General features: G+C 38.7%; 2 protein-coding genes across 2 annotated transcripts; both read right to left on the bottom strand.

Moving 5' to 3' along the window:
• Nucleotides 1-4,949: 4,949 nt before the first annotated feature.
• On the bottom strand, nt 4,950-8,617 carry LOC119739200. Its single transcript, XM_038214044.1, has 3 exons — nt 7,891-8,617; nt 7,296-7,430; nt 4,950-5,278 (listed from the first exon to the last, which is right to left on the bottom strand). The coding sequence occupies exons 1-3, from the start codon at nt 8,098-8,100 to the stop codon at nt 5,072-5,074; spliced, it is 552 nt and encodes a 183-aa protein (XP_038069972.1). The 5' UTR covers nt 8,101-8,617; the 3' UTR covers nt 4,950-5,071.
• A 3,462-nt stretch (nt 8,618-12,079) lies between these two features.
• Nucleotides 12,080-25,364, bottom strand: LOC119739199 (CKLF-like MARVEL transmembrane domain-containing protein 8). Its single transcript, XM_038214043.1, has 4 exons — nt 25,024-25,364; nt 17,072-17,233; nt 16,022-16,144; nt 12,080-14,922 (listed from the first exon to the last, which is right to left on the bottom strand). The coding sequence occupies exons 1-4, from the start codon at nt 25,168-25,170 to the stop codon at nt 14,719-14,721; spliced, it is 636 nt and encodes a 211-aa protein (XP_038069971.1). The 5' UTR covers nt 25,171-25,364; the 3' UTR covers nt 12,080-14,718.
• Between the last annotated feature and the right edge of the window lie 558 nt (nt 25,365-25,922).

Genomic DNA, 25,922 nt, shown 5'->3' with positions numbered 1-25,922 from the left:
TTGTTTTTAATTCTTAATTGGGTCGTCTGTTTTCAGATTTTTGATTGGGCCATCTGCAGAGTCTGTACTCAAAATGGCAAATTCCCCTCTTGTTTTGTTTTTAATTCTTAATTGGGTCGTCTGTTTTCAGATTTTTGATTGGGCCGTCTGTACTCAATATGGCAAATTCGCCTCTCATTTTGTTTATAATTCTTAATTGGGTCGTCTGTTTTCAGATTTTTGATTGGGCCATCTGTAGAGTCTGTACTCAAAATGGCGAATTCCCCTCTCGTTTTGTTAATAATTCTTAATTGGGTCGTCTGTTTTCAGATTTTTGATTGGGCCATCTGTAGAGTCTGTACTCAAAATGGCAAATTCCCCTCTCGTTTTGTTTTTAATTCTTAATTGGGTCGTCTGTTTTCAGATTTTTGATTGGGCCATCTGTAGAGTCTGTACTCAAATAGGCCAAGACCCTGGTGCAATTACAGCAATGTGACTACACTGTGTTGTTGAACAACTATATTGACACATTTTTTATTGATAAAATGTGTTAAAACAAATAAATTGCCAAAGTTTCTGAAATGGGAGTGTGTCCCTTCCAACCAAGGGAAAAGTCATTGAAACACTGAATTAAAGCAGAGGAATTTTTTTACAAACTTGGACCTTTCGAAGATGTAAATTAAACATCTCTTAGCAGGCGATATCTTTAGAAGATAAATCCTATTCATTTATATTATTGTGACAGAGATACCCACAATTTATTTTTTGTTGGTTATTTAAAAAGGACCATTGCATCTATGGGTTTTTGCTGGAGTATTGTGGAAAGTCAGTAGATTTCCAGTGAAATTTCTTAGAAAGGTATTTTGCACCTACGGCACTTGAACAATCTTTCTAGTCTCCCTCTAAAACAGTTGTCAATTTCAAGTCGTTCGATTTGATCTCCCGTTTAAAACACAGTCTACACATATTAATTTTTGTCATGTTTCATCAAATATTGTGGATATTTTGCTGTACAAACTTCTTTTCAGTACAGTACAACTGTGTACATACCCTATTTTTTTATTAATGGATATTTTGCTTTCTAAAACAACTCAACACTAGTCAAGACACAACAAATCATATATTTATTATATTTTCCCATTGTACATTTGTACTAGAAATTGTAAGGTTCGAAAGATTATAATTCAGATAAAGACAAGAATTTAAGCCATTTTTTTCCATTAACTGAAACATTATTGAAATGATTACTCATTATTGAAGTGATTTCTCAGTAGTTAAATAAAATTGGCGTACACCACAGCTTTAAGACAAATCCTGAGAAAGGCAAAGCACATCCTTTCATCTATCAGCACAGGAAACCACAAAAAGGAAGTTTCAAAAAAAAATTAGATACATTAGTTAGAAAGCTGCATAAACTGGACTTCCCGCATATTCTTGGCAGCGTTTAAGACAAAAAAACACATCAATTTATAGCTCATTATTTATGTTTATTTTTTTTTTTTTGTAAATATATATTTTCCTAACTAAGAATTTGTACCAGAAACTTGTAAGGCTCAAGAGATTTTTTACCAAATAAAGAAAATACAGATTTTTAAGCTTTTTTTTTTCCTTTAGCTGAAACATTATTGAAGTGATTTCTCACTTTTGTTTGTTTGTTTGTTGGGGTGTTGGGGTGTTTGTTTGTTTGTTTGGGGGAGGATAGGGAGAAAACAATGTCCGTTTGCTGTAAAAAATCAGTATTTTTTTTAAATTTACGTTTAGGTTTTTTTGGGTATCATGTGCCTCCCTTTGTTAGCAGTTCGATAGTCCACCCTTGAACTGTACAGAACAAATATCAGATCAGTGATTCAGGCCTGGTGACGTAGTGGACTAAATCAAACTTTATTTGTGGGACGTCATCGTCTTTTGTGGACAGACTTAAAAATAGCGCACATATCGGATGACAAGGTCTGGTCTTGTTTTTTTTCTTATTAAACTTGATAAAATGCCACAGTTTAAATGGCAAAGTTTAACCTTGCGGTTGAATGGAAAGGCCAAAAGTTAAGTTCTCCAATCGGACCTTGTATCTGCTTGTTATCTTGTCTGGCACGTCGACCCCACAATCAGACAACAGAATTTGGTATGACGCATTTCCCATGCTTAAAGGTACATGAAAACATGAAAACATTTCCTTTTTGTGTTTATCTATCATTGAACTATGTGTTTGATACAGATTGATTTGTTGACACTTCAAGTAAACGTGTACGAAGAATCTTTCCTTTTCTTTACGAGAATGAAAGTGTAATTTAATGGTCTGGAAATATAAACTAAACTGCTAATAAGTCTATGGAGATAAATCATGGACTAAGATAGTGCTCTCAACAGTTGTAGACAAAGTGTATGTGAAATGGTGAGCCAAACATTCAAGCTATATACATGTAGTTCTACATGTATACCCACAAACATAATTCCTAATGTACATGTATATGGAAAACTGGCATGAAATATTTATGTTTTTAGCTGCTTCATGTACATGTAATTTATTGATGACGAAACTGAACACACATTTATAACCCTATGATGATGCCACACGAAAGCCTATTTCATTAGGAATCTATAATAATACCACAACACACGAAAGCCTATTTCATTAGGAATCTATAATAAGGGAATAAGTGTGTGCAATTGGGAAGAGGTGTTAAACACTATGTTTAAGACTGGTTGGAGTCTGGAATGCTTCGGCTCAGGTAATTATCAGCATTCAGACTCCAACCAGTCTTAAACATAGTGTTTAATACCAACCAAGCACATTTTTATTCCCATTCATAAATACCTTTTTGGCCAAAAAATCTAAACTTTTCAGTCTAAAAGTCAAAACACGTCAAAAATTACAAATTTCCAACTATTTTGTTCAACAAATTTTCTTCATGTTTTTCGAAACACCCCTCTGGCTATATAATGGAGTGTCCAGCTCGCGAGTAAGAATTAAACAACTCCTTTTAAGGGGACCGGCTTGTGCGTATTGCGCGATGTACCGCCATTGCTGTGGCGAGTGCGATGTGAATTTAGGACTATGAAATACTGACTCACTGGTAGTATTGCGCATGCCTATGTGAGGATTGTGAACATTCAACCAATAAAATGGTAACAGGTACTGGATTTCATAGGAGTCCAAATTTCATGTGACACTGGAAAAGTTTAAGACCAGCCAGCTATGTCTTTATCATCCGTTTAAGACTGGCCACGTGACGGGCTCTCGACCAATGGGAATGGATAAACTGTCTTAGGTATTTATGAATAGTGAATAAAGAATACAAATAGTGTATCTAATGACCCATAATATTACTATACAAGCCTACATGTAATATCCCACGAACTACTAGCTATACAATGCAAATGTATTTCAAAGTTCACAAACATCAATCAGGCAGTTTCTACAACAGAAAAAAAGTTCACACATTTTCAAAATTGCTTGCAGCTAACACTATCAGTCATGCTTTTTGACAAAAAAAATACATATCCTAGCATTGTTACAAACAATCTCTTAATTGCGAGAAAGTGAAAAAGCTTAAAAAGTCTAACATACTAAAAACACTTTATGTAACCAGTTCTCGCCCGATAACGTGTATACCCGCAAAGGTTTCTCCTAGACATGCTATCTTTAAAAATCATAACTTAAAAAATTTAAGAGCGCCCATCCCAATTTTTTTAAGATGGTTGCTAGCATCATAAACTAACATTTGAAAAAAAAATACAAAATTTGAAGCATATTGATTTTCGTAATTCAAGGTCAAAGGTCATTTCTTTACGCATTTTCTCTGCGCTTCATGCTATGATTTTGGTTTTATTTTATGAAATGGAGGCCATTCAAAGAGCTTTAATAGGATGTACAACTTGGCTTTGTAGGCACTATAGTTAAAAAAAACCCAGGTATTTTAAGTCCGGAGGTCATGCTAATTAGTCAAAAGTTCGTTGACCCGTATCTCAAAAACTAAGGAGCCAATTTACAAAAGAAAATCAGTTCTGGGGGTTTCTCATATAGGCCAATCATCAAAACCAAATATCGTTTCAATCTGTGAGGGTCGGGTCCAAAATCGTGTTGAATTGACACGGAATGACTCTATTGATGATTTTATGCTTACCAAATGAATTAAAAGCCAACACTTTTTTTGAAAGGGGGGGGGGGGTGGGAGTGGGGGATGTCTTTCAAGATTAACCCTATTCCTCCTTATTATGAGGCTGAATCCAATTTTTACATGTTGGCAATTGGAGGATTTTTTTTTGGCACCCTATACGCTGAGGGGCCCTGGGGTCATTGTTTTAAAGACTGGCTAAATTCCACCGGGTTGGGAAACAGTGCATGTTACATCCATATATTTGGTTATATTATTAAAAGTCTCAATGCATTCTAAACAATTGCTCAACATAATATTTGTCTTAGGTGTTTCAGTATTTTGACAAAAATATGAGCAAAAATGAATTAATTCAGATGTAACCGTGACACCGTGTAAATGTTACATCCAAATATTCTTTTTTTGCCATTTTTTACACGTATGTGAAATATTACCCAAACTCACATTGCATATTTACAACTGGACACCTAAGCACCAAGAAAAGCTTTTGGTATAGTCAGGGTTCAAATATAGCAGAAACAATACCTCAATTGTGGATGTAACGGTGTAAAAATCACTCAATGGAAGTGTGACATTTGAGTTTTACACCGTGTAAATATTACGTCCACACAACCAAGCTATCATTTCTGCTCCATTTGATACCTGACTACCATAACAAAAGCTTTTCTTATTGTGTTGCATGTATAGTAAGAAGTACGCAAAGTGAATTTGGGTAATGTCTCACAGAAATTAAAAAACAGGTACAAAGGTCATATTTGGACGTAACACTGACACGGTGTCAATGTTACATCCGAAATGACATTTTTTGCTCATATTTTTGGCAAAATACATCGAAATGATTTCAAACTTTCTGCAGTAGTGAAACACCCAACAACAAATATTATGTAGAGCAACTGCTAGCAAGGCATTCATGCTTTTCTTAAAATGGTCATTTGTCACACTTTGTTCCCCAACCCGGTGGAATGACCCTAATCTCCTTCTTAAGACATTCCTCCCTTCTCGGCATATGCAGGCGGATCCTGTTGGGCAGTAGCAGTGGTGGTGGTAGTGGTGATGGTAGCGGCGGTCGCACCCTGCTGCCCACCACCGTGTCCTCTCAGGCGGTTCAGGCCACCTTGGGCTTGGAATTGGCGGAAGCTGAACAGGGTGCTGACACCGTAGAGGATGGTCAGAATGAATCCAAGCACCTGCAGAGAGAACATGAAGTTCAGTCATTGGGTCATTCTATAAAATTGGGGTCAATTTTTTTTCTTCTTCTGTCGCTGTTACATCTGACAGCTATGATTTTATAACTCTGATGCAATCCTCAATGCAGTTGTCCTCCGAGAGTGATTATGAATAGCAAACTATCAGAGTTGCTGACTCGAGTCATGTGACTTGGACTCGAGTCGGACTCGAGTCGGACTCGAGTCGCCATTTTTGTGACTTGTGACTTGACTTGTAAATACCAGCTTTGACTTGTGACTTGACTTGGACTTGCAAACAATGACTTGTGACTTGACTTGGTATTGGAAAAAGATGACTTGTTACCAACCCAAGTCAGATGCTAGGTCTGCTGTTTGTAAAATATGTGGATCCACTGTCACTGATGGCCCAAACACAACGAGCAATTTCGTGCGGCACCTTAAAACCCACGATGAGCGGTGAGTAGTCGCGCTGTGACTTTTTTTTCGGGGGGGGGGGGGGGCTTAACCGCGAATAGATTTTCGGTCATTCTGGGCTGCGTACAAACTCTTGCTTCATATGGCTATTGAATCTAAATAAGTTCTAGCCTCTAGTACTTGAAAATCTGCCCTAGACAGAATGTATATTTTCCCTAATTCCAGATTGGGCATGTCTGCATGTAAAGCTCCATGGTAACAATACAAAGTCTTTTTTTTTTCATGTCATCTCAACATTTATTTCTACAATGTAAAGTAAATTTATTAAAGTATACAAAGGGCTAATATCCGACAGATATGTGATAAACTACAAGAATAGTAATTGCAACACATTGAAAAAGGGGAATTATGGAGGCATGTTCAAAATAACTCGTAAGTTGACGCCAGGTTCTTTTAGCTTATTACAGCTGGACAAAATAATGTGCAACTTGACGTGTTCTTGGACAAAGATACTTGTGACTTGACTTGTGTTTAGACCGAATGACTTGTGACTTGACTTGTGACTGGACCTAATGACTTGTGAATTGACTTGTGACTGGACCTAATGACTTGTGCCTTGACTTGGACTTGCAAACAATGACTTGTGACTTGACTTGGACTTGCAAAAAAATGACTTGCTGCCACCTCTGCAAACTATCTACCCAACAAATTAAAAATCGCTTCAAGTCATTCTTAATGATACTTTAAAGGCAAAGTACCTAGTTAGCAGGAAAAGGACAGATGTCATGCTTTAGACACCCAAAATGTATAGAATGGCCTTACTGAGCTAAAGCCGCCACAAGGCAATCACAAGACACCCTGTCTCAAGTCAATTAATAAGCTACTGAAGTGAAATGTCATTGTTCTAACCCTGTTTCTGGTGACATGACTTGTGATTTGACTTGCGACTTGACTTGGGATTGATTCAATTTCAACTCTGCTCTATGTTGGACCGCCATCCAAATACCCCGCCCTGACAACCTATATAATTCCATCTCCCCAATCCCCCATCAAAAATAATGATTAAAAAAAATTATATAAAAAAAAACAGAAACACACTGACACATTAAATACAAAAACAGAATTTTGTTTGGTTAACATTTGCTTCAAGTTGTTGAAATCCCCTCCCCCAAATGCACTGGTCCTAAATAAAGCGCAAATAAAGTGATAACCCCTCAAAAATAATGTATTGCCTCAGTGCCCCCCCCCCCAACAAAAAAGGGCAATGTTATCCCAGCCTCTGAACTGATTTCATATTAAAATGACAAAAAGTCACAAAAATATCTTTTCAAGTTCAACATTATTAATAACACAGCATTTGCTCATAGGCGAAAGACCTCACATTATGTAACAAAAAATAAAATAGTCAATAAATAATTCCTAAATAATCTCTAAATACGTCCCCGAGAATGTTTTAGAAAGTATGTAGATTTTCATTTTTTTTTTCAGGCACTAGTGCCTTCAGCAACCATTTTCAGTGAATCTTTCCCCTCCCCTCACCTCTCACTCAATGGGCTAGCCCTGCAACCGCCCTTGACAACACTACTCGCTTCTTTGTACTTACAGCCGCAAAAGCTGAGCATCCGTAGTAAGAATGATAGAAACCTCGCAAAATCCATGCCCAATCAGAAGCTCCCTTGGCCAGTACGCAGGCCGAAATGAAATGCAGTATGGTCCATGTTATGTTATTCAACAGCTCCTGTGGAAACAGATGAAATAATAAGCAAAGGAAACATCTTTTATTTATTTATGTTGGCCCACATTGAACTTGCCGATGCATTGACCATCGGAACTAGAAGCCAACGAAACTCGAGTACTTTTACTAACGAACCGGATAGCATCTTGAATCCAGATTCTGACCATTCTGAGGGGAACCTTCTATCGGATCTAGTAACTTTTGTTGTATTACAAAAACATATGGCAGCCAAATTGACCTATCAACAGCCCAGTACATTTCTGATCGAAAGTCTAAACTCCAATTGGCTCGCGCGCGGGGTCACATAAAATGTGCATGTTTCGGATCTATCAAATGTTTGTGGTGTAGCACGCACTAACGTGAATGTCTGATCCTCAGACTATAGATTTTGTAACGTGTATCTAATCTCCCCTCTTACTAATCCAAACCTCGCAAAGTAACAGAAACAAGTCACAATACTCACAGTAAATGGCCAATTGATGACAGTAATTCGCTTGTCCAGGTGCATCAAGAACAGAACGCAGAAGAATATTGTGCAGATCATGGCCATCACGCAGACGAAGATGGGATACCCACTCCAAATGACGCACACAGCCGCCATGATCAGGCACATCAAATTCAGAAGCTGTAAACAGATCAAACATCGGGTATAGTGGGTCACATTATAATTCATACTCCACGGAAGATTACTTCAAAGGAATTTGAAGTGTGGGTGCGAACTCTATGGGCAAAAGTGGTTTTGCAAAACTTGAAAGGTTTTTAAAAGCAGATTTATTTGGCGAAACATCCTCATACATACCATGTTACCTGTGACACAGTGTTATCGAGTACATTTCCGTGAGTACGAGTATGAATTTGAGTACCTTGCCATGAGTGTGAGTATGAGTACTAGTATTTTATCATGAGTACGAGTACAAGGCAATTTTTTCCCATGAGTACGAGAACCAAAGTACTCGAGTACAAGTACGAATACAAGTACTTTCCATGAGTAGAAACAAATTTCAATGGGTACATGTACACGTGTTCTCTAGGGATTTTTTGCTGTCAATCTAGGCATTTAAGAAATGCAGAAGATTCCCAAACAATAGAAAATTGATTCTTTTCCTGTATGTACCTCTAAAATATTTTTTTAATTCTTGCAGGAGAACGTTCACAAGAGAACGAGTACTTTGTCATGAGTACCGTACAAGTACGGGTAATTTTTTTCCTTGCCAGTACAAGTACGAGTACAATCTCATGAGTACGAGTACCAAAAAATGTACTCGAGTATGAGTACCAGCTCCACAACACTGCAAAGTGTGACATCATACCAACAGGCTACCTACAGGCAACCAAAAAATTTAAGCATCTTTGGGCATGTTATTTTGCCCACATTAGACAGTTTATGTCACCATCTTGCACCAATCACATTTCAAGGGAACAGTTTGCTGAAAGTTGCAATCACATGACCACAACATTCAATTTGTAAACAACAATAACATGGTCAATAAATAACAATATTTATTGTTTAAAATCTCAAGGTCTGTATAGTAAAATTCAATTTAAACCTGTACAATTCAACCAAGGTTTTATTTTTTAATTACATTGAAAATACATGTTCATGTCAACCTTAAAAGTGGAACAGGCTAGTCGACGTAACCATGTCCAGCCAAACAAGTGCAAGTGCACAATAAGTTCTGGCCATGTTGCAAAACGTCTTGCATGAAAGTCCTGCATGAAATCGATCAAAATGATCCCTGCCAGAGCTGAAAAATGCAACGCCGAAAAATGTGGCGCCGATGGCACATATGGAACACCATACACTTGGTCAATTTTCAGGGACAAACAGACAGACCACCAAGTGACATGTAGAAGCTCCTGCCAGAGCTTAAAAAAAGAACAACAAAAAAAAAGCCTGTGTAAAGCCAAATAAGGGCACCCCCCAAAAAAAAATAATAATAATGTAATAAAATTGATAAATATAATTTTAACATTGACAGACACATTGCCAATGAGATGGAATCATTGGAAAGGTCAGAGACTGTTGTGATACGAAGTAAGAAAGGACTATTTGTGGTGTCCATTTTGACGCAGGAAATTACCGACATTTAAATTAACAAGAATGACTGAAGACAATCTGTGTGGGACTTTGGGGGGAAAAGCTGCAAATTTATTAGTCACTTTGGTTTATTATCTGTTGCAACACAGACAACGCCATTTTAAACGTTTTAAATACACAGACGTTGGTACATTATGTTTAATTAGGATTTCTATCTCGTTAAAGGTCTTCTCATACTGCAAAGCAAACTCCTTGACAAAACTGCCTTTAGGATGTATCCAGTTTAGTTGGCTATGCATATATCCCAAAACAGGGTCAGTCAAAAGAAAGTGACCTGGATTAACAATTTTTTAAATTAAAAAGCAATTAAATTTGACACACCAATGAAGCAGATATTAAGCAAGCATGTTCTTCCACTCATATCAAAAAAGGAATTACTGAAATTGGTCCATGTTATGAGAAGTTATGCATATTTTACTAAAACAATCCTCTTTTACAGCAGTCCATGGAATGCCATTTGAATCTGTTGAGCCGACTGAGAACCAGAGGTTACACACAGGCATTATTTTTACTGTCAGCTTTTGTATTTCGAATATGGGGAATTTTTTTACTGAAATGATGGTCATTTTTCGTCCGTTTTCCTGTTCAAATTGTCGTTCATTCATGAAGGCAGGAAAACGCCCTTGTTTTTGAACGGTAAATGATCATTGGACAGTTAATTGTGTGATGCTTGCATTAAAATAGACCTGCGAACATAGTATGCAAATTACTACATGAAATTTTTAGTTACTAGTCAATAATATGTACTCAATCCTTGTTCCTTTTTATTCAATGGAGGGAACAACATGTTTGTTTTTTTTAAATTCTCTCATTAGGTCACTTTCTTTTTTACTCTCCCTGCATATCTAGTCCTTCCTTTGGCATGACAGTGTTGTATATACTACTAATGACAATCTTTCAGGGTCAATTTCAAGTCAGGCATTTTTAGTTGGACTCTCATCTTCACGGGGTGTCCTACTCTAACATTCCACAGTAAGAACTGGGCCAATTAGGAACAGTATGCTGCCTGCCATTTACATTGCTGCCGTAAGATTTTACTTCACAGTAATAGCTTGAGAGAAGAGGTCCTAAATAAACCACAACGCTAGCAAAAACAAACAAAATTTTCAAATACGCCACACAGGAAAGCTGAATAGGTGCATTAAAAACAAAATGTTTTCAAGTTTTAACAAAGAAATTGACTGGAGGAGGGTTTGAACCTGTGACCTCCAGATTGCCGTTCCGGTGCTCTACCAACTGAGCTATCCTGCCCTAAGTTTGCGGTTCCCAAATTACGTCAGTGTCTTTGTTCAAGGGGGCTTACTGTTGGTAGAGCACCGGAACGGCAATCCGGAGGTTGCAGGTTCAGACCCCTCTTCAGTCAATCTCTAAATTCAACTTAAAAACACAAAAGAAAAAAATTGACATATAAATGTATTGAGACTGCACTAAGTGGAATGAACAGGATTTGGAAATATCCTTAGCATTTACAAAAACAAAGGACTGACCTCATTTGTTGTTTTTTTTCCTGTCTTTTAAGGTTTTAAAATAAAGGTCTGTTATTGTTATGAGGTTGTTCAATTACTATTTTAGCAGCACTGTCCAAGCAAACGTTCTGCACGACCAAACCTATGACCTATCCAAACCTATACAGAGGTAAGAATGTGCACAAAGATAATACAAAAAATATATAGAAGATAAATGATCTATTTAATTTTGAACACATGCTAGATTAGATACAGGATTTAAAAAAAAAATATGCATTTAGTACTGACAAAATACACAATAAAACTAAAGGGGTATGTTGATAAAAATGAGATTATTTCCATCTCGTTGACACTATACTTTAAAATATACTGCAAATGAAAATTAGAATTTCTTACACAAACACCTCACACACACAAAAACACATAGTCGTTTTTTGCTATGCTTCCGAGGATTGGCTTTGTGTTTTCCTTTGTCCCTGTAATATAACACTCTCCCATAGACTAAGCACACAAACCTGCGTTCGAGGACAATAGGCACCTTCCTTCGAGGATCAATGGCCCCTTTGTGCTCTTTTTGTTGTCTGTCCTCAGGCGTAATGCCATGCAGGAACACAAGTGTGTATTTGCCTGCAATTGGGGACCCCCTATTGTCCCTCTTTTGTTTGTACCATATGTTTTGTACACATCGCCAAATTGGGGACCTTCGGGAATTGGGAACCCTATTGTCCTCTATTGCTCAACGTCCCCTATTGAATGCAGAAACAAACTCACACTCACACATTGTAACTGGCATTCTACTGTTTTCTAATGTAAACATTACTAAAAAAGTAGAAAAGTGTAATCAAAACGGGTAATCAAAACGAAAAGAAATAAACTGGTGCATAAATCCTGTTCTGAAGCTGAATTTTATGGAGACTTCACTACAAACAGCGTTCTTATCATTTCCTCTTCAAACAACAAAGTTTTAAATTCTACCAGCACCAAAGTTGCTTCCACAGTAATTTGAACGATCATTCACAACCTTGACCAGTGCTACAAAACTATGTAAAAGGCAAAAGAAAAACCATATTTTCCTTCTTCTAGAGTGATAAAATAGGTACAGTGGTGAACATAATTTTATTGAAGTACGATTTCCTCATTACATAACCTAATTACAGTTTAATAAAAATCACAAGTTATTGTTTAAAATTGGAGTATACATGATGTTTTGTTAATCCAATTTTTTTATCAAGGTCGTCAATTGTTCCAAAATGTGAATTTCAACTCGTTGATTAAAATGCAAATTTGGACAAAATTTGTTCAAAACGTCAGATTCTTTTGCGAAAGAACATTAAGAGTCTCCCAAATCTTCCAAGACAAATAAAAAAATGTCTATGATTCCTAAAATAAAAAAATTGTTTTGGTTCACATTTTTAAATTACACCACATCTTATTCAGGCAAATAACACCTTTGCGTATACCGGTATATATTGAATTGACAAATGTACAAATTCCTATTAAGTTCTGCAGTAAATGTCACATTTAAGGGGCGTATGCACACCTCAAGCCTAGCTATTGTCATTGTCATTAGTCTGAAAATAGAATAGGGTTGAATAATTTGAAGGCTCGATAGTCCGAATCAACAGTCACGTTCAACTGTCCGAATTCACAGCATTAAACACTATTGTCAATTGGGACTATCAAACCTTGTACGCTTTCGGAATAATGAACCTTCTAACTATTGAACCTTGTTTTCGTTTCGGACTTTTAAACCTTCGAACTAATTAACCGTATTCTAAATTCGGACGACCGAACCTTCGGATAAATGAACCTTTGGATTATAGAGCCTTCAAATTAACGAACCATACTTCATTTTCGGACCAATGAACCCTGGTTATGGGAAACGTGTGCATTCGGACCATTGAACCTTCAGATCAATAAACCATCAGACTATCGAACCTTCAGACTATTGGGCAGATTCCAGTAACAACATGTACACTACGCAGTACACAGCACGAGGCTGGGTGAGCTAAAATGGCTGCTCGACAGCATCAGGCACCATAGGCTAATCAGCGATCGCCACATATCCATGTCATTAATGGAGACCATGTCATCAAGAGACACGTATCCCGTTCTCTGTGTGAGTAAAGTCCATGTTTATTCAAACCATTGCCACTGTCAAGCACTGTCCACACCACAGCACACAAAAATGTATCTTCCTCAATCCGAAACAGAAACCCCAAATCTGACTACTCTAAATCACAATTGCAAGCACGATTTATTTAAACTACTTCCTGAAATATTCCAATTTGAATAATTCAAGGCACATTTCCAATTTTACACTCCAAAGACGACGACGTTCTTTTCAAAAATAGAAGCGAAACTCGGCATTGTGTTCTTTAGCATGGAGATTGTACGACTACAACTTTATAACTGACAGATTCACAGTTTAGCCAAAGGCATTTCCATTGTTTTGTATCCAAACAAAGGACACTATTTGTAGACATTTCTCTCCACAGCAACATCTAATTTAGGTTACTACCGTACACACAGAGATAGCTGATAATCCATTATGCAAAATACATACTGTATATACAGTTTATTAGTGATACATTATTTGAAGAATTTCTTTACATGAGCGGGCATCGCCAGCAGTAAAATCGCCAAAAGGTCCTTATTGTGTTTAACATCTACTGAATAAGTACATATACATTGTATTGTCTTTATCAAAAGGTAATAAAAGTAACTTTTCACAGGTTACAGGAAAAAAACAGTGAAGGATGAACCTTGTTCTTTAAAAAAAAAGTACATAAGAATTTAAAAATCAGTAAATTTTTTAAGAGGGGTGTAAAGCCAGAAAAATCGCAACCTCGGGATCAATCCACATTCAGGGCTAATTGCCGTAACTAGCTACGTTCGCATTGGACTTAACAGTAGAGTATATCATTTGTGCATTTCTTTTGTTTGAAGCAATAAAAGTTGCTTAAGAACTAACCTGAAGAACTTTCAGCTCAGCGAGTACTGTATATTCCGAGGAAAACAATAATTCTAGAATCTCGATTTCAATTCAAAGGTTGCCGAGTCGTGTTTTGAATTGCGCCCCAAATCAGTGTCCGGGACACGTTCTCATTCAGCCGATTGCAGCTACGCGATGTCATGCACTGAACCGGCGAATTATATCAACACTTTCGTGCACCCATTGATGGCTAGTAACAGAAATTTCCAAAAATGCGTCTTTAGATGCATCTTTGGAAATGACCTTCTTTGATTGTTTTCTTCAAAATGACAGCATGCCAGAAAAAAATTAATTTTACAGGGAGTTTAGTGCCATTACTGTCTTTAAACCAAGTATGCGTTTCAACAATAACTTCGTCAGTTACTTTTTGGATAGCTGCAAATGATAAACTCCACCTTTAAGTTTGTAAAAAGCTCCCGCAAGCGATTGTTAACATTCCATTGTGGTCATTCTACCGTGCGTCTACAGTTTGGACTAATTTCGGCCCTCGGAAAGTCACTCGTTACGCAAAACTAACAATGTAAATATTCCGCGACCTAGTTGGCCCTGTAAAAATCTATGGCTGCAGACCGCAAAACTTACAACCGAAAATCGACACTCGACAATTTGGGAAGGTTACCGACTGATCACACTACACTTAATTTAATTAAGTTAACAAAGTCACTATAAAGTTCACAGAAGTCTCTGTTTTACCGGATAAAAACATCAAATGCGAACACAGCTACAGACAACTTATGGGTTAGTGTAAGGAGGGGGTCCCTCATCCCCCTTTTCCGCAGCGTACTCAGTGGTGGTGACAGTGGTGGTGGTGGTAGCTGTGGCCCCTGGCCCCCCGCTACCCCCCGTCAGCCGGCTCAGCCCACCGCCGGCTTGGAAAACACGGAAACCAAAGAAGGTGCTGACTCCGTAAAGGACAAAGAGGGCAAATCCAAGCACCTGCAAGGTCAAACAAGAAAGTGACATTAACCAGTTGAGGTCGGGCTTATTTTGACAAGAAAAGACCGAGGCACGGGCTTAACATTCACTCAACCGCATTGCCAGGCGGGTTGAAGACATCATACCATACAAGATGAATCTGGAACCATCAGTCTCGCCTGCTTTTTGGGATTATCTTTAAAAGAGTGACTAATCAGTGTAAAGATTGCCATGTTGCATCTATGACCCAACTTTGGTTCCAACTGGACTTCAACTTTTGAAATGAGACCAATTTTACGTGTTCAGCGGGCTTCAGCCTATATTACAACTTGACCTCAGATGACCTTCGACCTTGGTATGTTACCTTTGACATCATTATCATATGAAGGTTGCCATGTTGCATCTATGGCCCAACTTCGGTTCCAACTGGACTTCAACTTTTTGAAATGAGACCAATTTTATTCAGCCTATTTTACAACTTGACCTCAGATGACCTTCGACCTTGGTATGCGACCTTTGTTATCATTCTCATATAATGCAAATTTAGCACTTTTACAGCAACATGTACACTTGCATCAATAACCTTGGGTTTCATGTCAATTTTTATCCCGAAATACATGTATGGTCATTACATATGTGTGACCTGTTCTGTCAAAATCAGACTTTTCTGGGCATCAGGTCAATAATGAGATTTTTGCATATTGTTAAAATGTACATTTTTCTTTTAATAGGTGGTTCAATTTTTGAAACCAGTCATTCCTGGGCAGAAATGCTTTTATGAAGTTCATCGTGTCGAAAACTAGAAAACGGAGAAAATGGTAGTTAAAGTTTGGGGTCTATTTTAAGACCTGTTTCAAGTGGCATTTCTTTAACTGATATACCTTAACAAATCATCAAAAATACTATATTTAGAGTTGAAATTAGGGTTTCAAAATTTTATAGTATATCTCAAACATGTTCAAGGTTACAAATATGCAAAAATTAGAAAATTGACAAATATCACCCCTACAGCATTTTTTGGCCCTATCTCCATTTCAATCTCTGCCCAGAAGCGTCTGCTTTTGACAGAACAGGTCACATATGTACAGCTTCTCTTGGTCTGATCTGAAATAAAACTTACGGCTGAAAATGATACGCATCCATGCCTGTAATAATATCCAATCCACGGACTGGCGGCCCAGTTGGCTACTATACAAGCACAAATGAAATGCATTACAGTCCACCCGAGGTCATGAAGCAACACCTGAAAAAGAGCAGAGAAGATTGGAGTTTTAGAGTGTATCATCAACACTGTAGCACAGCAGATGGGTGCAGGGATTGTGCCTTTGATGATACAAGCATGGAATTTGGCACACAGTCAGAGTATGTGCTAAGAAAGATATTTGGCTATGCCACCATATATTTATCCTTTAAAAAAATACAGGGTATGGCAGCCATTCGAAAAAGTGGCCGCCACCGCTTGTTATTCTACATATTTTTTTTTCAAAGGGCAAATCTGCGATGGCCTATAGCCAAACATCTTTCTGAGGACCCGTGTTTCCCCTGCCCATTCAAACGTGAGGTGGCCCACCTCGCTACTTTCAGTGACCACCTCGCTCAATTTTTGCCAATATCACCACCTCGCTGTGAAGATTGGCAAAAAAGGAAATATCAATTGAAAAATTTTCATTTTGTGTAATATATGAGCATTTTCCTTTACCTCCATGTATCAAGAATTCACCATTTCGATGTGTTTTTGGAATCATCGCGCATTTTTGTGAGCGCTGCATTCTTTTCAGTTTGCAGACTGCGTAAATTTCGTTTCAATCATCAACTTGAATTGTTACTATTTTGTTCAGTTCATACAGGACATAGCGATACAATGCACTCTGACTGTGTGCCAAATGCCATGCTTGTAATGCTCATCAAAGGCCCAATTCTCTCAATTATTTCCCCCAACATTTGTATCTGCCCCACTATTAGCCCCCATCTCACAGTTTTAAAATCTCTCCCATTGAATCCTGAATCCTCATGATTCAGGACAATTTGAAATTCCTAATTTCTTTCTTCTTAGCTGCCAACTAAATTCACCGAGGAACGAAGAAATTCAATACAGTTATGACAGGGCTGATCAGAAATGAATTTTTGCAAAGATCGACGGCTCATCGTGAGGAATCAAAAGACTACTTACAGTCAGAACCCAGTGGACAGCAGGCACCCGCTTGTCCAGTTGCAACAGGAACACGACGAAGAAGAATAGGGTGAAGATCCAGGCCATGATGGACATGGCAATGGGGAATCCTCCATAAGACGCACAGGATACCAATAAGATCCAGTACAGCAGACCTAAGACCTAAAGAAAAGAAAGGACCGGAAATGTTTAATTTCAAGGAGATCATAAATACATACAAGTAGGAAAATTCGGCAACCTGCACTGAATTAGCCTTTACTGACGTGGAATTGTGTTTGCGAGCAGCATGTACTAGTATGCACACTCGCAATCAAGTCAAGAGAGTAACAAAAAAAGCGCACGCACCTTGCGTGACATGCCCGCGAGCGTGGTTCCAACTCTAAAATGAAATGGCTTCTCATTGTGTTCACCAGATTAGTTGATTCATTGTACATGTGCCAAAAGCTTTTAATTCAGCTGGGTAAAAGGGTAGGGCAAATTGTGGTTTTAATTTGGATCTTCTGGTCTGTGCACACCACAATACATGTACCGGGTATGGTCAAACCATGAAGGAGCAGGGGCGAAGGAGCAGTGGTGGCGGAAGGGGGGGACTTGCCCCCCCCCCCCCCCCTCCTCAGATTTACCCAAGTGCCCCTTTTGCGGACATGTGCCCCTCGAGGCATAAATGTGCCCCCTTGAGATGAAAAAAAATGCCCTAAAAGTTTCTGACATTTGTTTGAAGTAACCATTTCCCAAAATGGTATACATGTAGATAGTTTTGATATGAATGAGGAATATGAAAACCAAGCCCCAAAAGCCTCACAATGCGCCCTGAAAATCGACACATAATGCATAGTTTGCTGCATAATGGCTGGTTTTGAAGAGCGCCCCCTATTTTGGAAGATGGTTACCCCCCCCCCCCCCCCCCCCCCCCCCAGTTGATTTTACGGAGGCCAAGTGTCTGGTGACAAATACGTGTTGACCTTTTCAACACGGATGTGCCAAAAAAAAGTACTGAGCAAGTGCCCCTTTTCGGTGATGTGTGCTCCCCCCCCCCCCCCCCCCCCCCCCCAGTTTGAAAACCGTTCCGCCGCCGCTGCGAAGGAGTATGAAATGTACTTGTCATACCATGAACTGATGTGTATAGATCCTTAGACTTAATTTTGTGACGTCACATTTTGGATTGCAGTTAGCTCACACCCCACTTACGGTAGCTTCTAAATGCCTACATATGTAGATTTTATAACTTTGCAGTTACTACATGTACATGTACTTCAAGAATAGTCACTGTGACGTCATGAAAATTAGGTCTATATTATCCAAACTTTAAAATTCATAATTTTTCTGTGCAACTGACAATTTTTGTAATTACAAAATTTAAAATTTCAATTTCTCGGGGTAAAAGAAACAAATTGGTGGTTTTACAAAGTTTGGAGGTTTTTTTAATACAGGGGAATGGTTTTCACTGTTATTTCCCATGGAAAAATGGAAATCATGCAGAAAGATCTTTAAGAAAACACATTTTTACAAACTATGTCTATAATAACATCACAGCAACATTATTTTCTAGTTTCTAGAAGCGATGAGGCAAGTACTGATTTTTATGAAGAACCCTGAATGAAATGTTCACACAAAGACTGCTCGGACAAGCATGCATGGTACAGACTAATCAAGTAAGTTGCGTGGTCATGTGCCACTCTTTTTGTCGTTGGTCACATTATGTACACCCATGATTTTCGAGCTGCTGTGAAGACTACTAGGCCCATTCTAAATGCTGTGCTACTGCCGCGCCGAACTAAATTGAAATGAGTATGGCAACAGCTTGTCTACAGCACGGTAGTTGCTCTAAACGCCAAACGTAATACTCGAACCTTAAATTAATGCATCTGGAGTAATGGGCCAGGTTAAAACAGTTCAATGAACTTTCAGCGGGATTAAAATATTCGCTCAAATCCCACACACTGTGATGCGGACGCAAGAGAAGGTTTTGTGAAGGCACGTTTGCCCCAACTTCAAATTGATTGAGTTCAGCACGGCAATGGCACAGAGTTTAGAACAGTGCTGTGCCACTGCCGTTCGCAACGACAATAATGCAGCAGCCCAGGGCCCAATTTCACAACGCTGCTAAGCACAAAAATTTGCTTAGCTCAAAAAAGTCTGGCTTATAAAAGCAGGTTATCAGCCAAAACTCCATGTGATTTTCATGCTAAGCGAACAACACCTGCATACTAATCACAAGCAAAATACTTCACATGGAGTTTTGGCTGGTAACCTGCTTTTATAAGCCAGACTTTTTTTGTGCTATGCAAATTTTTGTGCTTAGCAGCGCCTTGAAATTGGCCCCTGTTAAAGTCAAAGGATTGTGCTGTGCCAAATTCAATTTGCCCAGCCAAATGGTTCTAAATCTAAACGCCTAGTTAAAACACTGTGCCGAGTTCAAAAAGTCAAATTAATTGAGTTCGGCATGGCAGAAGCACGGCGTCTAGATCGGGCCTGACTTGCTCTAAGTTTCGTAAGCTTTCTTGAAAGAATATATCAAATTATCAATACAGGTGAATGCAAATCCCGATCAACAGGCCATCTAATGCTTGATCAGCGTGAACAATTTTTGCTGGCACACGTAAAACGTAGCTGCGTGTACCGTATCAGAAAATTCAATTGAATCAAAGTCCAAGTAATCGAATAATAAATTATTCAAAAGCTTTAATTAAATGCACAACTGTACAAAATCAGCAACAGTGCATTATATTGACACCCATATGATATTCATTCATTAATATGGGTTCACTATGAATGTCAGGCTATGTTCAAGTGACATGTGGTGTACGGTAAATTGTCCAGATGGAACTTCGAATGTCCTTCCCAGACTTTTCTTAAGACAAGATAAGTTTGCGGTAGCACCATGTGAATAAATCTCTTTTGTGAGTATGTGTGGTGGAGGGACTTTTCAGAACCACACATACTCACAAAGGAGATTTATTCACATGGTGCTACCGCAAACTTATCTTGTCTTAGTATCTTTCCACCATGCAAAGACTTTTCTTGAAGATGTACATGTACATGTACATGTAGTTGTATGTACCTGTACATGTATATTGCGAAACAATCTCACTTTCAAGTAACACGCTAAAACTAAAGGTCCTTTTCTAGATCAGAAGTACTTTGTATATCAAGAGACTACCGCTGGGCAAGTAACTCAATTACTCCAGTACTTGTGAGTATGCTACTCGTTGTTGAATGGTTTTCATCTACTCGAGTACTCGTCCTGGCGTGAGTAGAAGCAGGTACTCACAAGTAGCAATTAAGGGTTTAGGGTTCAAAGCATAATACATCCCCTGCAAACGGGGAATCACTCCCTCCACCTCTCTCTCGCTAGGATTCCATTCCTCCAAAAAAAAATTTAAGCAAATGACCCAAAACGTTCCACAGTAAGGATCTCAGTGCTGAAGAATGTGATTTGCTTGTAAGTTACTTCACATCATAGTCATAGTAATTTTTCTGCTTTTATGGGAATTCAGTTAACTACTCGCAGGCACTCGACTACCCGTGAGTAATTTCTTTGCGAATTCTCGAGTAGAAAATCGACTATTCACCCAGGCATTACAAGAGATTACTGCACATGTGCGTACGTGTAATAAACATTATTCAATGCAATCAAATGACATGAATATGTGATGCGATCAAGCTGAATGAGTTGTTTGTCGACCCTGGTAAAAAAAATATTATTACAGATTTGAAAAGAGCACAACTCAGCATTACTGCTGTGAAAACCGCATGCTGATACCATCTTTAGTTCAAAAATTATGGAAGTTGGAACACCAAGACATGTGATGATGTGATGTGATGAAGTGGCCCTACTTTGGCCTGTACATGTATCTCCAACTGAAAGTTCCCGACAAACGACTCATTTAGCTTGATCGCATCACATATGCAATAAGAAGTGACATGAAGCAAAATGGATCGAAGCAGAAATGCCTGAATTTTCAGTGTGTGAGAATGAGAATAAGCAATAAACATGTTGGAAAGCGGTGTGTTGCGCAACAAAGAATCTGCTCTAGTCTTACCACTGTTTAAGTTGATTCCGACAGTATTCAAACAGTCGGTTGGACCTTGATCCATGCAGGATTTAACCATCTCCTTGCTAGATCCCATTACTCAGTAGATGTTGGAATTATGTTTGACTCAGCAGGGATCAAATTGACCAAAATTATGCAAAACTTACACACAGTTCCAATATATGTGTATCTTGTTTAATAAATTAAGAAAAATCTAATATATTTGAAAAGCAAACTAATTAATAATTCAAGTCAAGACATTGCTTCTGAATCGTAGACAATACACGGTAGATAAATTTAGTTTTTTTTAGCAAATTAGTGCACGTACCATATACATATCTTAATAACAGATCAATTCATGTACATAAAACAATCTAAAATCAATTTAAAACTAAACTTCTAAATTATCCTCAACCACTAGAGCTGTCATATCAGTCTGTCAACACGTGTGTTGCACAACGACTAAAGATATTTTTTTATCAAAACTAATAATAATACAAATTAGGAAAATTTAAAAAATACATCAAGTCAATCATTTTCTGGCAGTGGACTACCGGTATGTTGTCCATATTCTCACATGTATCATACCGGTAGTCATAGTAAAAATCAGTGGTGGCTCTGTTAATGCACAATTTCTGATACAAGGTCAGAGTTCATATCAACAACCTGGCATGACTGTTATTGTATTTATTATTTACAGCAGCGCAATACAGTACACAGATACTGTAGAAAGCATGGAGACCTGAAATAAGTAAGGATAACTAGAAGAGCGTGATCCCTACAGTGGCCAATGGCATGCCACTTCATGTATACTTGACCTTAAGATACAAGGTCTTGCACCTCTGGGAATAAAAAAAAAACACCTGTAAATTTACTGTAGCTTCATGACAGAAGCTCAGATGAGGGCCATAGGCCCTATTTGTACCCAACTCTAAATTACTGGCACTACTGGCCAAGACAAATTCATGTCTTGTACAATGACACCACATACATGTAAATGATCACAGAAAATGTCTCCCTTTTTCGCATACTTCGTAATTTTCAGTGAGCATTTGATGCTATGACAGTCCTTCTGATTTGAGGCGTGCGGTCACACCCCCACGCCATCGTACGCCTAAAACCTTCCCGAGAAGTGTGAATAATTGCACGTCTGAATTTCCGTGGACCACAGAATCACAAGTAGAAAATCACACACCTAGAAAAACCACATGCCTAGAATATTCTAGGTGTGCCTTTTTCCACAAGCCTGTGATTTTCAAATCAGAAGGACTGCTATGACGTGCAGAATCTTGTCAAAGGGTACAAGTATTAGATACTTGCGCGATAATGTTTCCAATGTAAATTAACACATCAGCGCGAGACTTCTTGGGTTTCCGTTCTCCATTATGCAAAGTCATGATGTAATCGATCTAAAATGACAATGGAACAAGCTGCTGCCTCTAATCACTGTCGCTGGCCAATGCCAACTTGTTAACACACTTCTAGTACATATGTTGCATGTATGAACATGATTAGATTATGAAATTCATTTTGTTCCACCAAATGAACTCCAGTGGTGCAATGCTTTATCTCCACTGGCTTGGAATTCCCCAGGTACCTTCTTGAAGGAATGTATGACATTTGACCACCTCAATTTTCCACCCTGTGAAGTGTACTGTACTGACTGTGTACTGTACTGTACATGTTGTGACACGTACTTTGAACAAGCATACAGTGCCCCTATGTCATTTTGTAAGTTCTTGGTCCTGACCATGCATTCAATATCATAATAAATGGGTAGGATATGAATGGAAATATTGAACATTGGGGGGGGTTGGGTTTGGGGGGGAGGGGGGGGGGGGGGGGGAGACTACACACGCACACATGAATGTTATTATATTTTAATCGTAATGTTGGGCACTTTACCGGTATTGTCAGATGCCACTTTTGGGGTGGTTTAACCCGCAGATATCAGGAATTATGATGGGGAAATGTCATTTTAAAGCTATTGCAGGAGCTTTGACATGTCACTTGGTGGTCAGTTTGTCCCCGGAAAATTGACCGGAAAATTGACCAAAAACAAGCCCCCCTAAGTTTCCCTTAATTAAAAGTTCTACCAAATTTTAATTTTCAAACAAAGCAAACAAAATCAATTAAATAGGCTACTTAACAAAAATTGTTTGTATCAATTTGTAAAGTTGTTAATAAATTTTTTGTAAAATAAGGACCATGAACATGATGTCATCGGAGGCTATAGTATGTACAACTTGACCTCACCGAGGTCAAAACTCGTATAGTGTTTACTGCGGGTAAAACGGCTGTGCATTTAAGTACCCGCTAGGCTCTATAGAGGCAAACTTTGTGCAGTATAGTGATACCGTACTACACAGCCCGCTATATTTTGATGGGAAACTAAGTCAGGGGGTTTATTTTGGTCAATTTTAATTTCAGGGCAGACTAGCACAGCGTGATTTTCGAGTGGGATGGCACGTGGGACAGTGTGTGGCTGCGTGGGATGGCGGTCAACACTCTCCTGTCTACGTTATGCAAAACTTTCATACAAGACGGCCAGAGCTTATTGTCCACTCGTTTTTTCGGCGCATAGTGCAATTTTTATGTTTTTGGTATCAAAAGATGCTCAAGGCTCGAGGCTAAAAAGTCATAACAGCTCAGGTCGCAAAAAGAAAAATTCAAGGCTATCGGGGGAAAAGTTGAGGGGGGGTGGATTGGAACATTTCATCTGTCACCGAATGAAATTATTCTTTCCATTGCACGAACGTGAAACATTCATTATTTGTTTTATAAATATAACACCTGAATAAATCCTTGTCATCTGATTGGTTGACTTTTAATAGCCAATTCATTCAGGTTAAAAACTGTTTAAAAGTTCGACAAGTTCATCATATTTATATTAATGCAAACTGTTTAACAGGTTGAGAACAATCATATTAAATTTATCTCGATTTAAAACAGCGCCACCAGCAGCAGCAGTGACACCGTGCAATGGAAGTTCTATTCACCGTGCAATAGAACTTCCATTGCACTCTGCGCTGCGTGCCACGCGCACGCAGTGCATTGGTACGAATAATTCAATGACATGTGATCAACGACCCACCAATCAGATGACGGGGATTTATTCAGGTGTTGTATAAATTCGATTAACGCGCGTGTACCGGTAGTTGGGACGTTAAAGCACATGCGATCCGGAACAAGGCAAAAACATACATGTACGATCATTTGTTGGCAAATTTTCAAAAATTTCCAACTTTCACTCGGGAGGTAACACACTGAGTGTACAGTGTTTGAACGTCGGTGAAGGGCAAAAGCTAATTTGATTTATATCACCCCGACGCAAAATTCCATCTTAGTTTATGTGGTACCTGCTGCTATGTACATCAAATTCGAACCAGTCAACCGATCCCGTTAGCTCGGTGGTCGAGTGGTAAGACATCTGCACTAGAAAGCAGGAGGTCGTGGGTTCGAGTCCCACCCAAGTGACTCTTTTTTCCAACTTTCACTCGGGAGGTAACAGTACACACTGAAGGGCAAAACCTAATTTGATTTATATCACCCCAACACAAAATTCCATCTTATTATAATAAAAATTAGAGACTCTACAACTTATTTTGATTCAACAAACATTCGATGGAAGAGTTTATATGACTGTAGTGTGAGAACAAAATGTTCGAAATCACATGGTATGAGTGATGTACTGAGAAAATGTATTGTCGATTCGCAGCTCTCGCAATTTTCTACAAACCGTCCAAACAGTCATTAGTCAATTTTCATTAGAATTTAGATTAGGATAATTTTAAAAAATGAAACATTCACATTTGACAAAACCTTTCTGTTATAAAGTGCATACTTTACTTATAACAAAATCACATGTTCGTGAAATCAACCATTTTTAAGGACTTCAAGAACCCAGATTTCACTTACAATCTGAACTAGTCGCAGAATGCCGGGCGGGGACATCAGATACGCCTTGTCCACACTCAACGGCGGAGACTGGACCGTTGTCGTGGTGGTTGTGGCGCCGGTCGTGGTAGTCGTGTAGTGGCTGTCTGGAAAGGCAGGATCGTCCATGTTTGGTGCAGTAACGGCTTACTAAGTAGCCTGAATATAACTTAAAAATTTAAATCACACGAGAGATATTTCAATATGGGGTTTTTAATTGTAAATTTACTCTCCAGCAAATGCATACGTGCGTCCTTCGAACTAGATAGCCGCCCTGGATAAAATGCGGATGCTGCGCCAAAACGGTACAATCGAAGCGCCCAATGCGTTCAACTCTTATTTGTGAGCCTTCATATCGCCCAATTGGGCTTTAAACTTGTCGTATAGCCTAATAGGGAATGATGTGGATATGGCTTCGATTTTTGCACAGGAACGTTACGGGGACTATCCGTAGCCATAGACAGAAATGACGAATTTTGGAAACGACGCATAATCACGAGTTGCTTACGACAGGTGTCCGATCGCGCGCGCGAGTCATCATGCATTTCTTTTGTACCTAGACGACACATCCGTTATTTCTGTAGTCTTCGGTCAAGACATTAACAGCAAATTCAAGTGTTGTATATTGGATATATCGTCACGACTTTGTAGGAACCGGGGAACCGGGGGCCACTGGCCCCCGCTGAAAATATGATGGGGGCTGGACCCCCCCCCCCCCAAAGAAAAAATACAAATACAAAAAATAAACCTTTCATAAATTGCGTTTCATGTATATACTTGAAAGATGAATTGCAGTTCGCTAGAAAACCGGTCCAAAAACCACAAAACCGGAGGTGTAAAACAGGCGCAGGGCGATTGTATATACGTAGGTCTAGTTTGGG

This window comes from Patiria miniata, unplaced genomic scaffold, assembly GCF_015706575.1.
Source record: "Patiria miniata isolate m_02_andy unplaced genomic scaffold, ASM1570657v1 HiC_scaffold_30, whole genome shotgun sequence".
NCBI classification, from domain to species: domain Eukaryota; kingdom Metazoa; phylum Echinodermata; class Asteroidea; order Valvatida; family Asterinidae; genus Patiria; species Patiria miniata.
The sequence above is the reverse complement of the archived record's forward strand: the minus strand, read 5'-3'. Positions and strand labels throughout refer to the sequence as shown.

Coding starts and splice junctions, on each gene's coding strand:
- LOC119739200 (XM_038214044.1), bottom strand. CDS start 8,100: ATGAATTATAATGTGACCCACTATACCCGATGTTTGATCTGTTTACAG. Junction 7,431..7,890: donor TCATCAATTGGCCATTTACT/GTGAGTATTGTG, acceptor CTGTTTCCACAG/GAGCTGTTGAATAACATAAC. Junction 5,279..7,295: donor GATGCTCAGCTTTTGCGGCT/GTAAGTACAAAG, acceptor TTCTCTCTGCAG/GTGCTTGGATTCATTCTGAC.
- LOC119739199 (XM_038214043.1), bottom strand. CDS start 25,170: ATGGACGATCCTGCCTTTCCAGACAGCCACTACACGACTACCACGACC. Junction 17,234..25,023: donor TTCTGCGACTAGTTCAGATT/GTAAGTGAAATC, acceptor TCTTTTCTTTAG/GTCTTAGGTCTGCTGTACTG. Junction 16,145..17,071: donor CTGTCCACTGGGTTCTGACT/GTAAGTAGTCTT, acceptor GCTCTTTTTCAG/GTGTTGCTTCATGACCTCGG.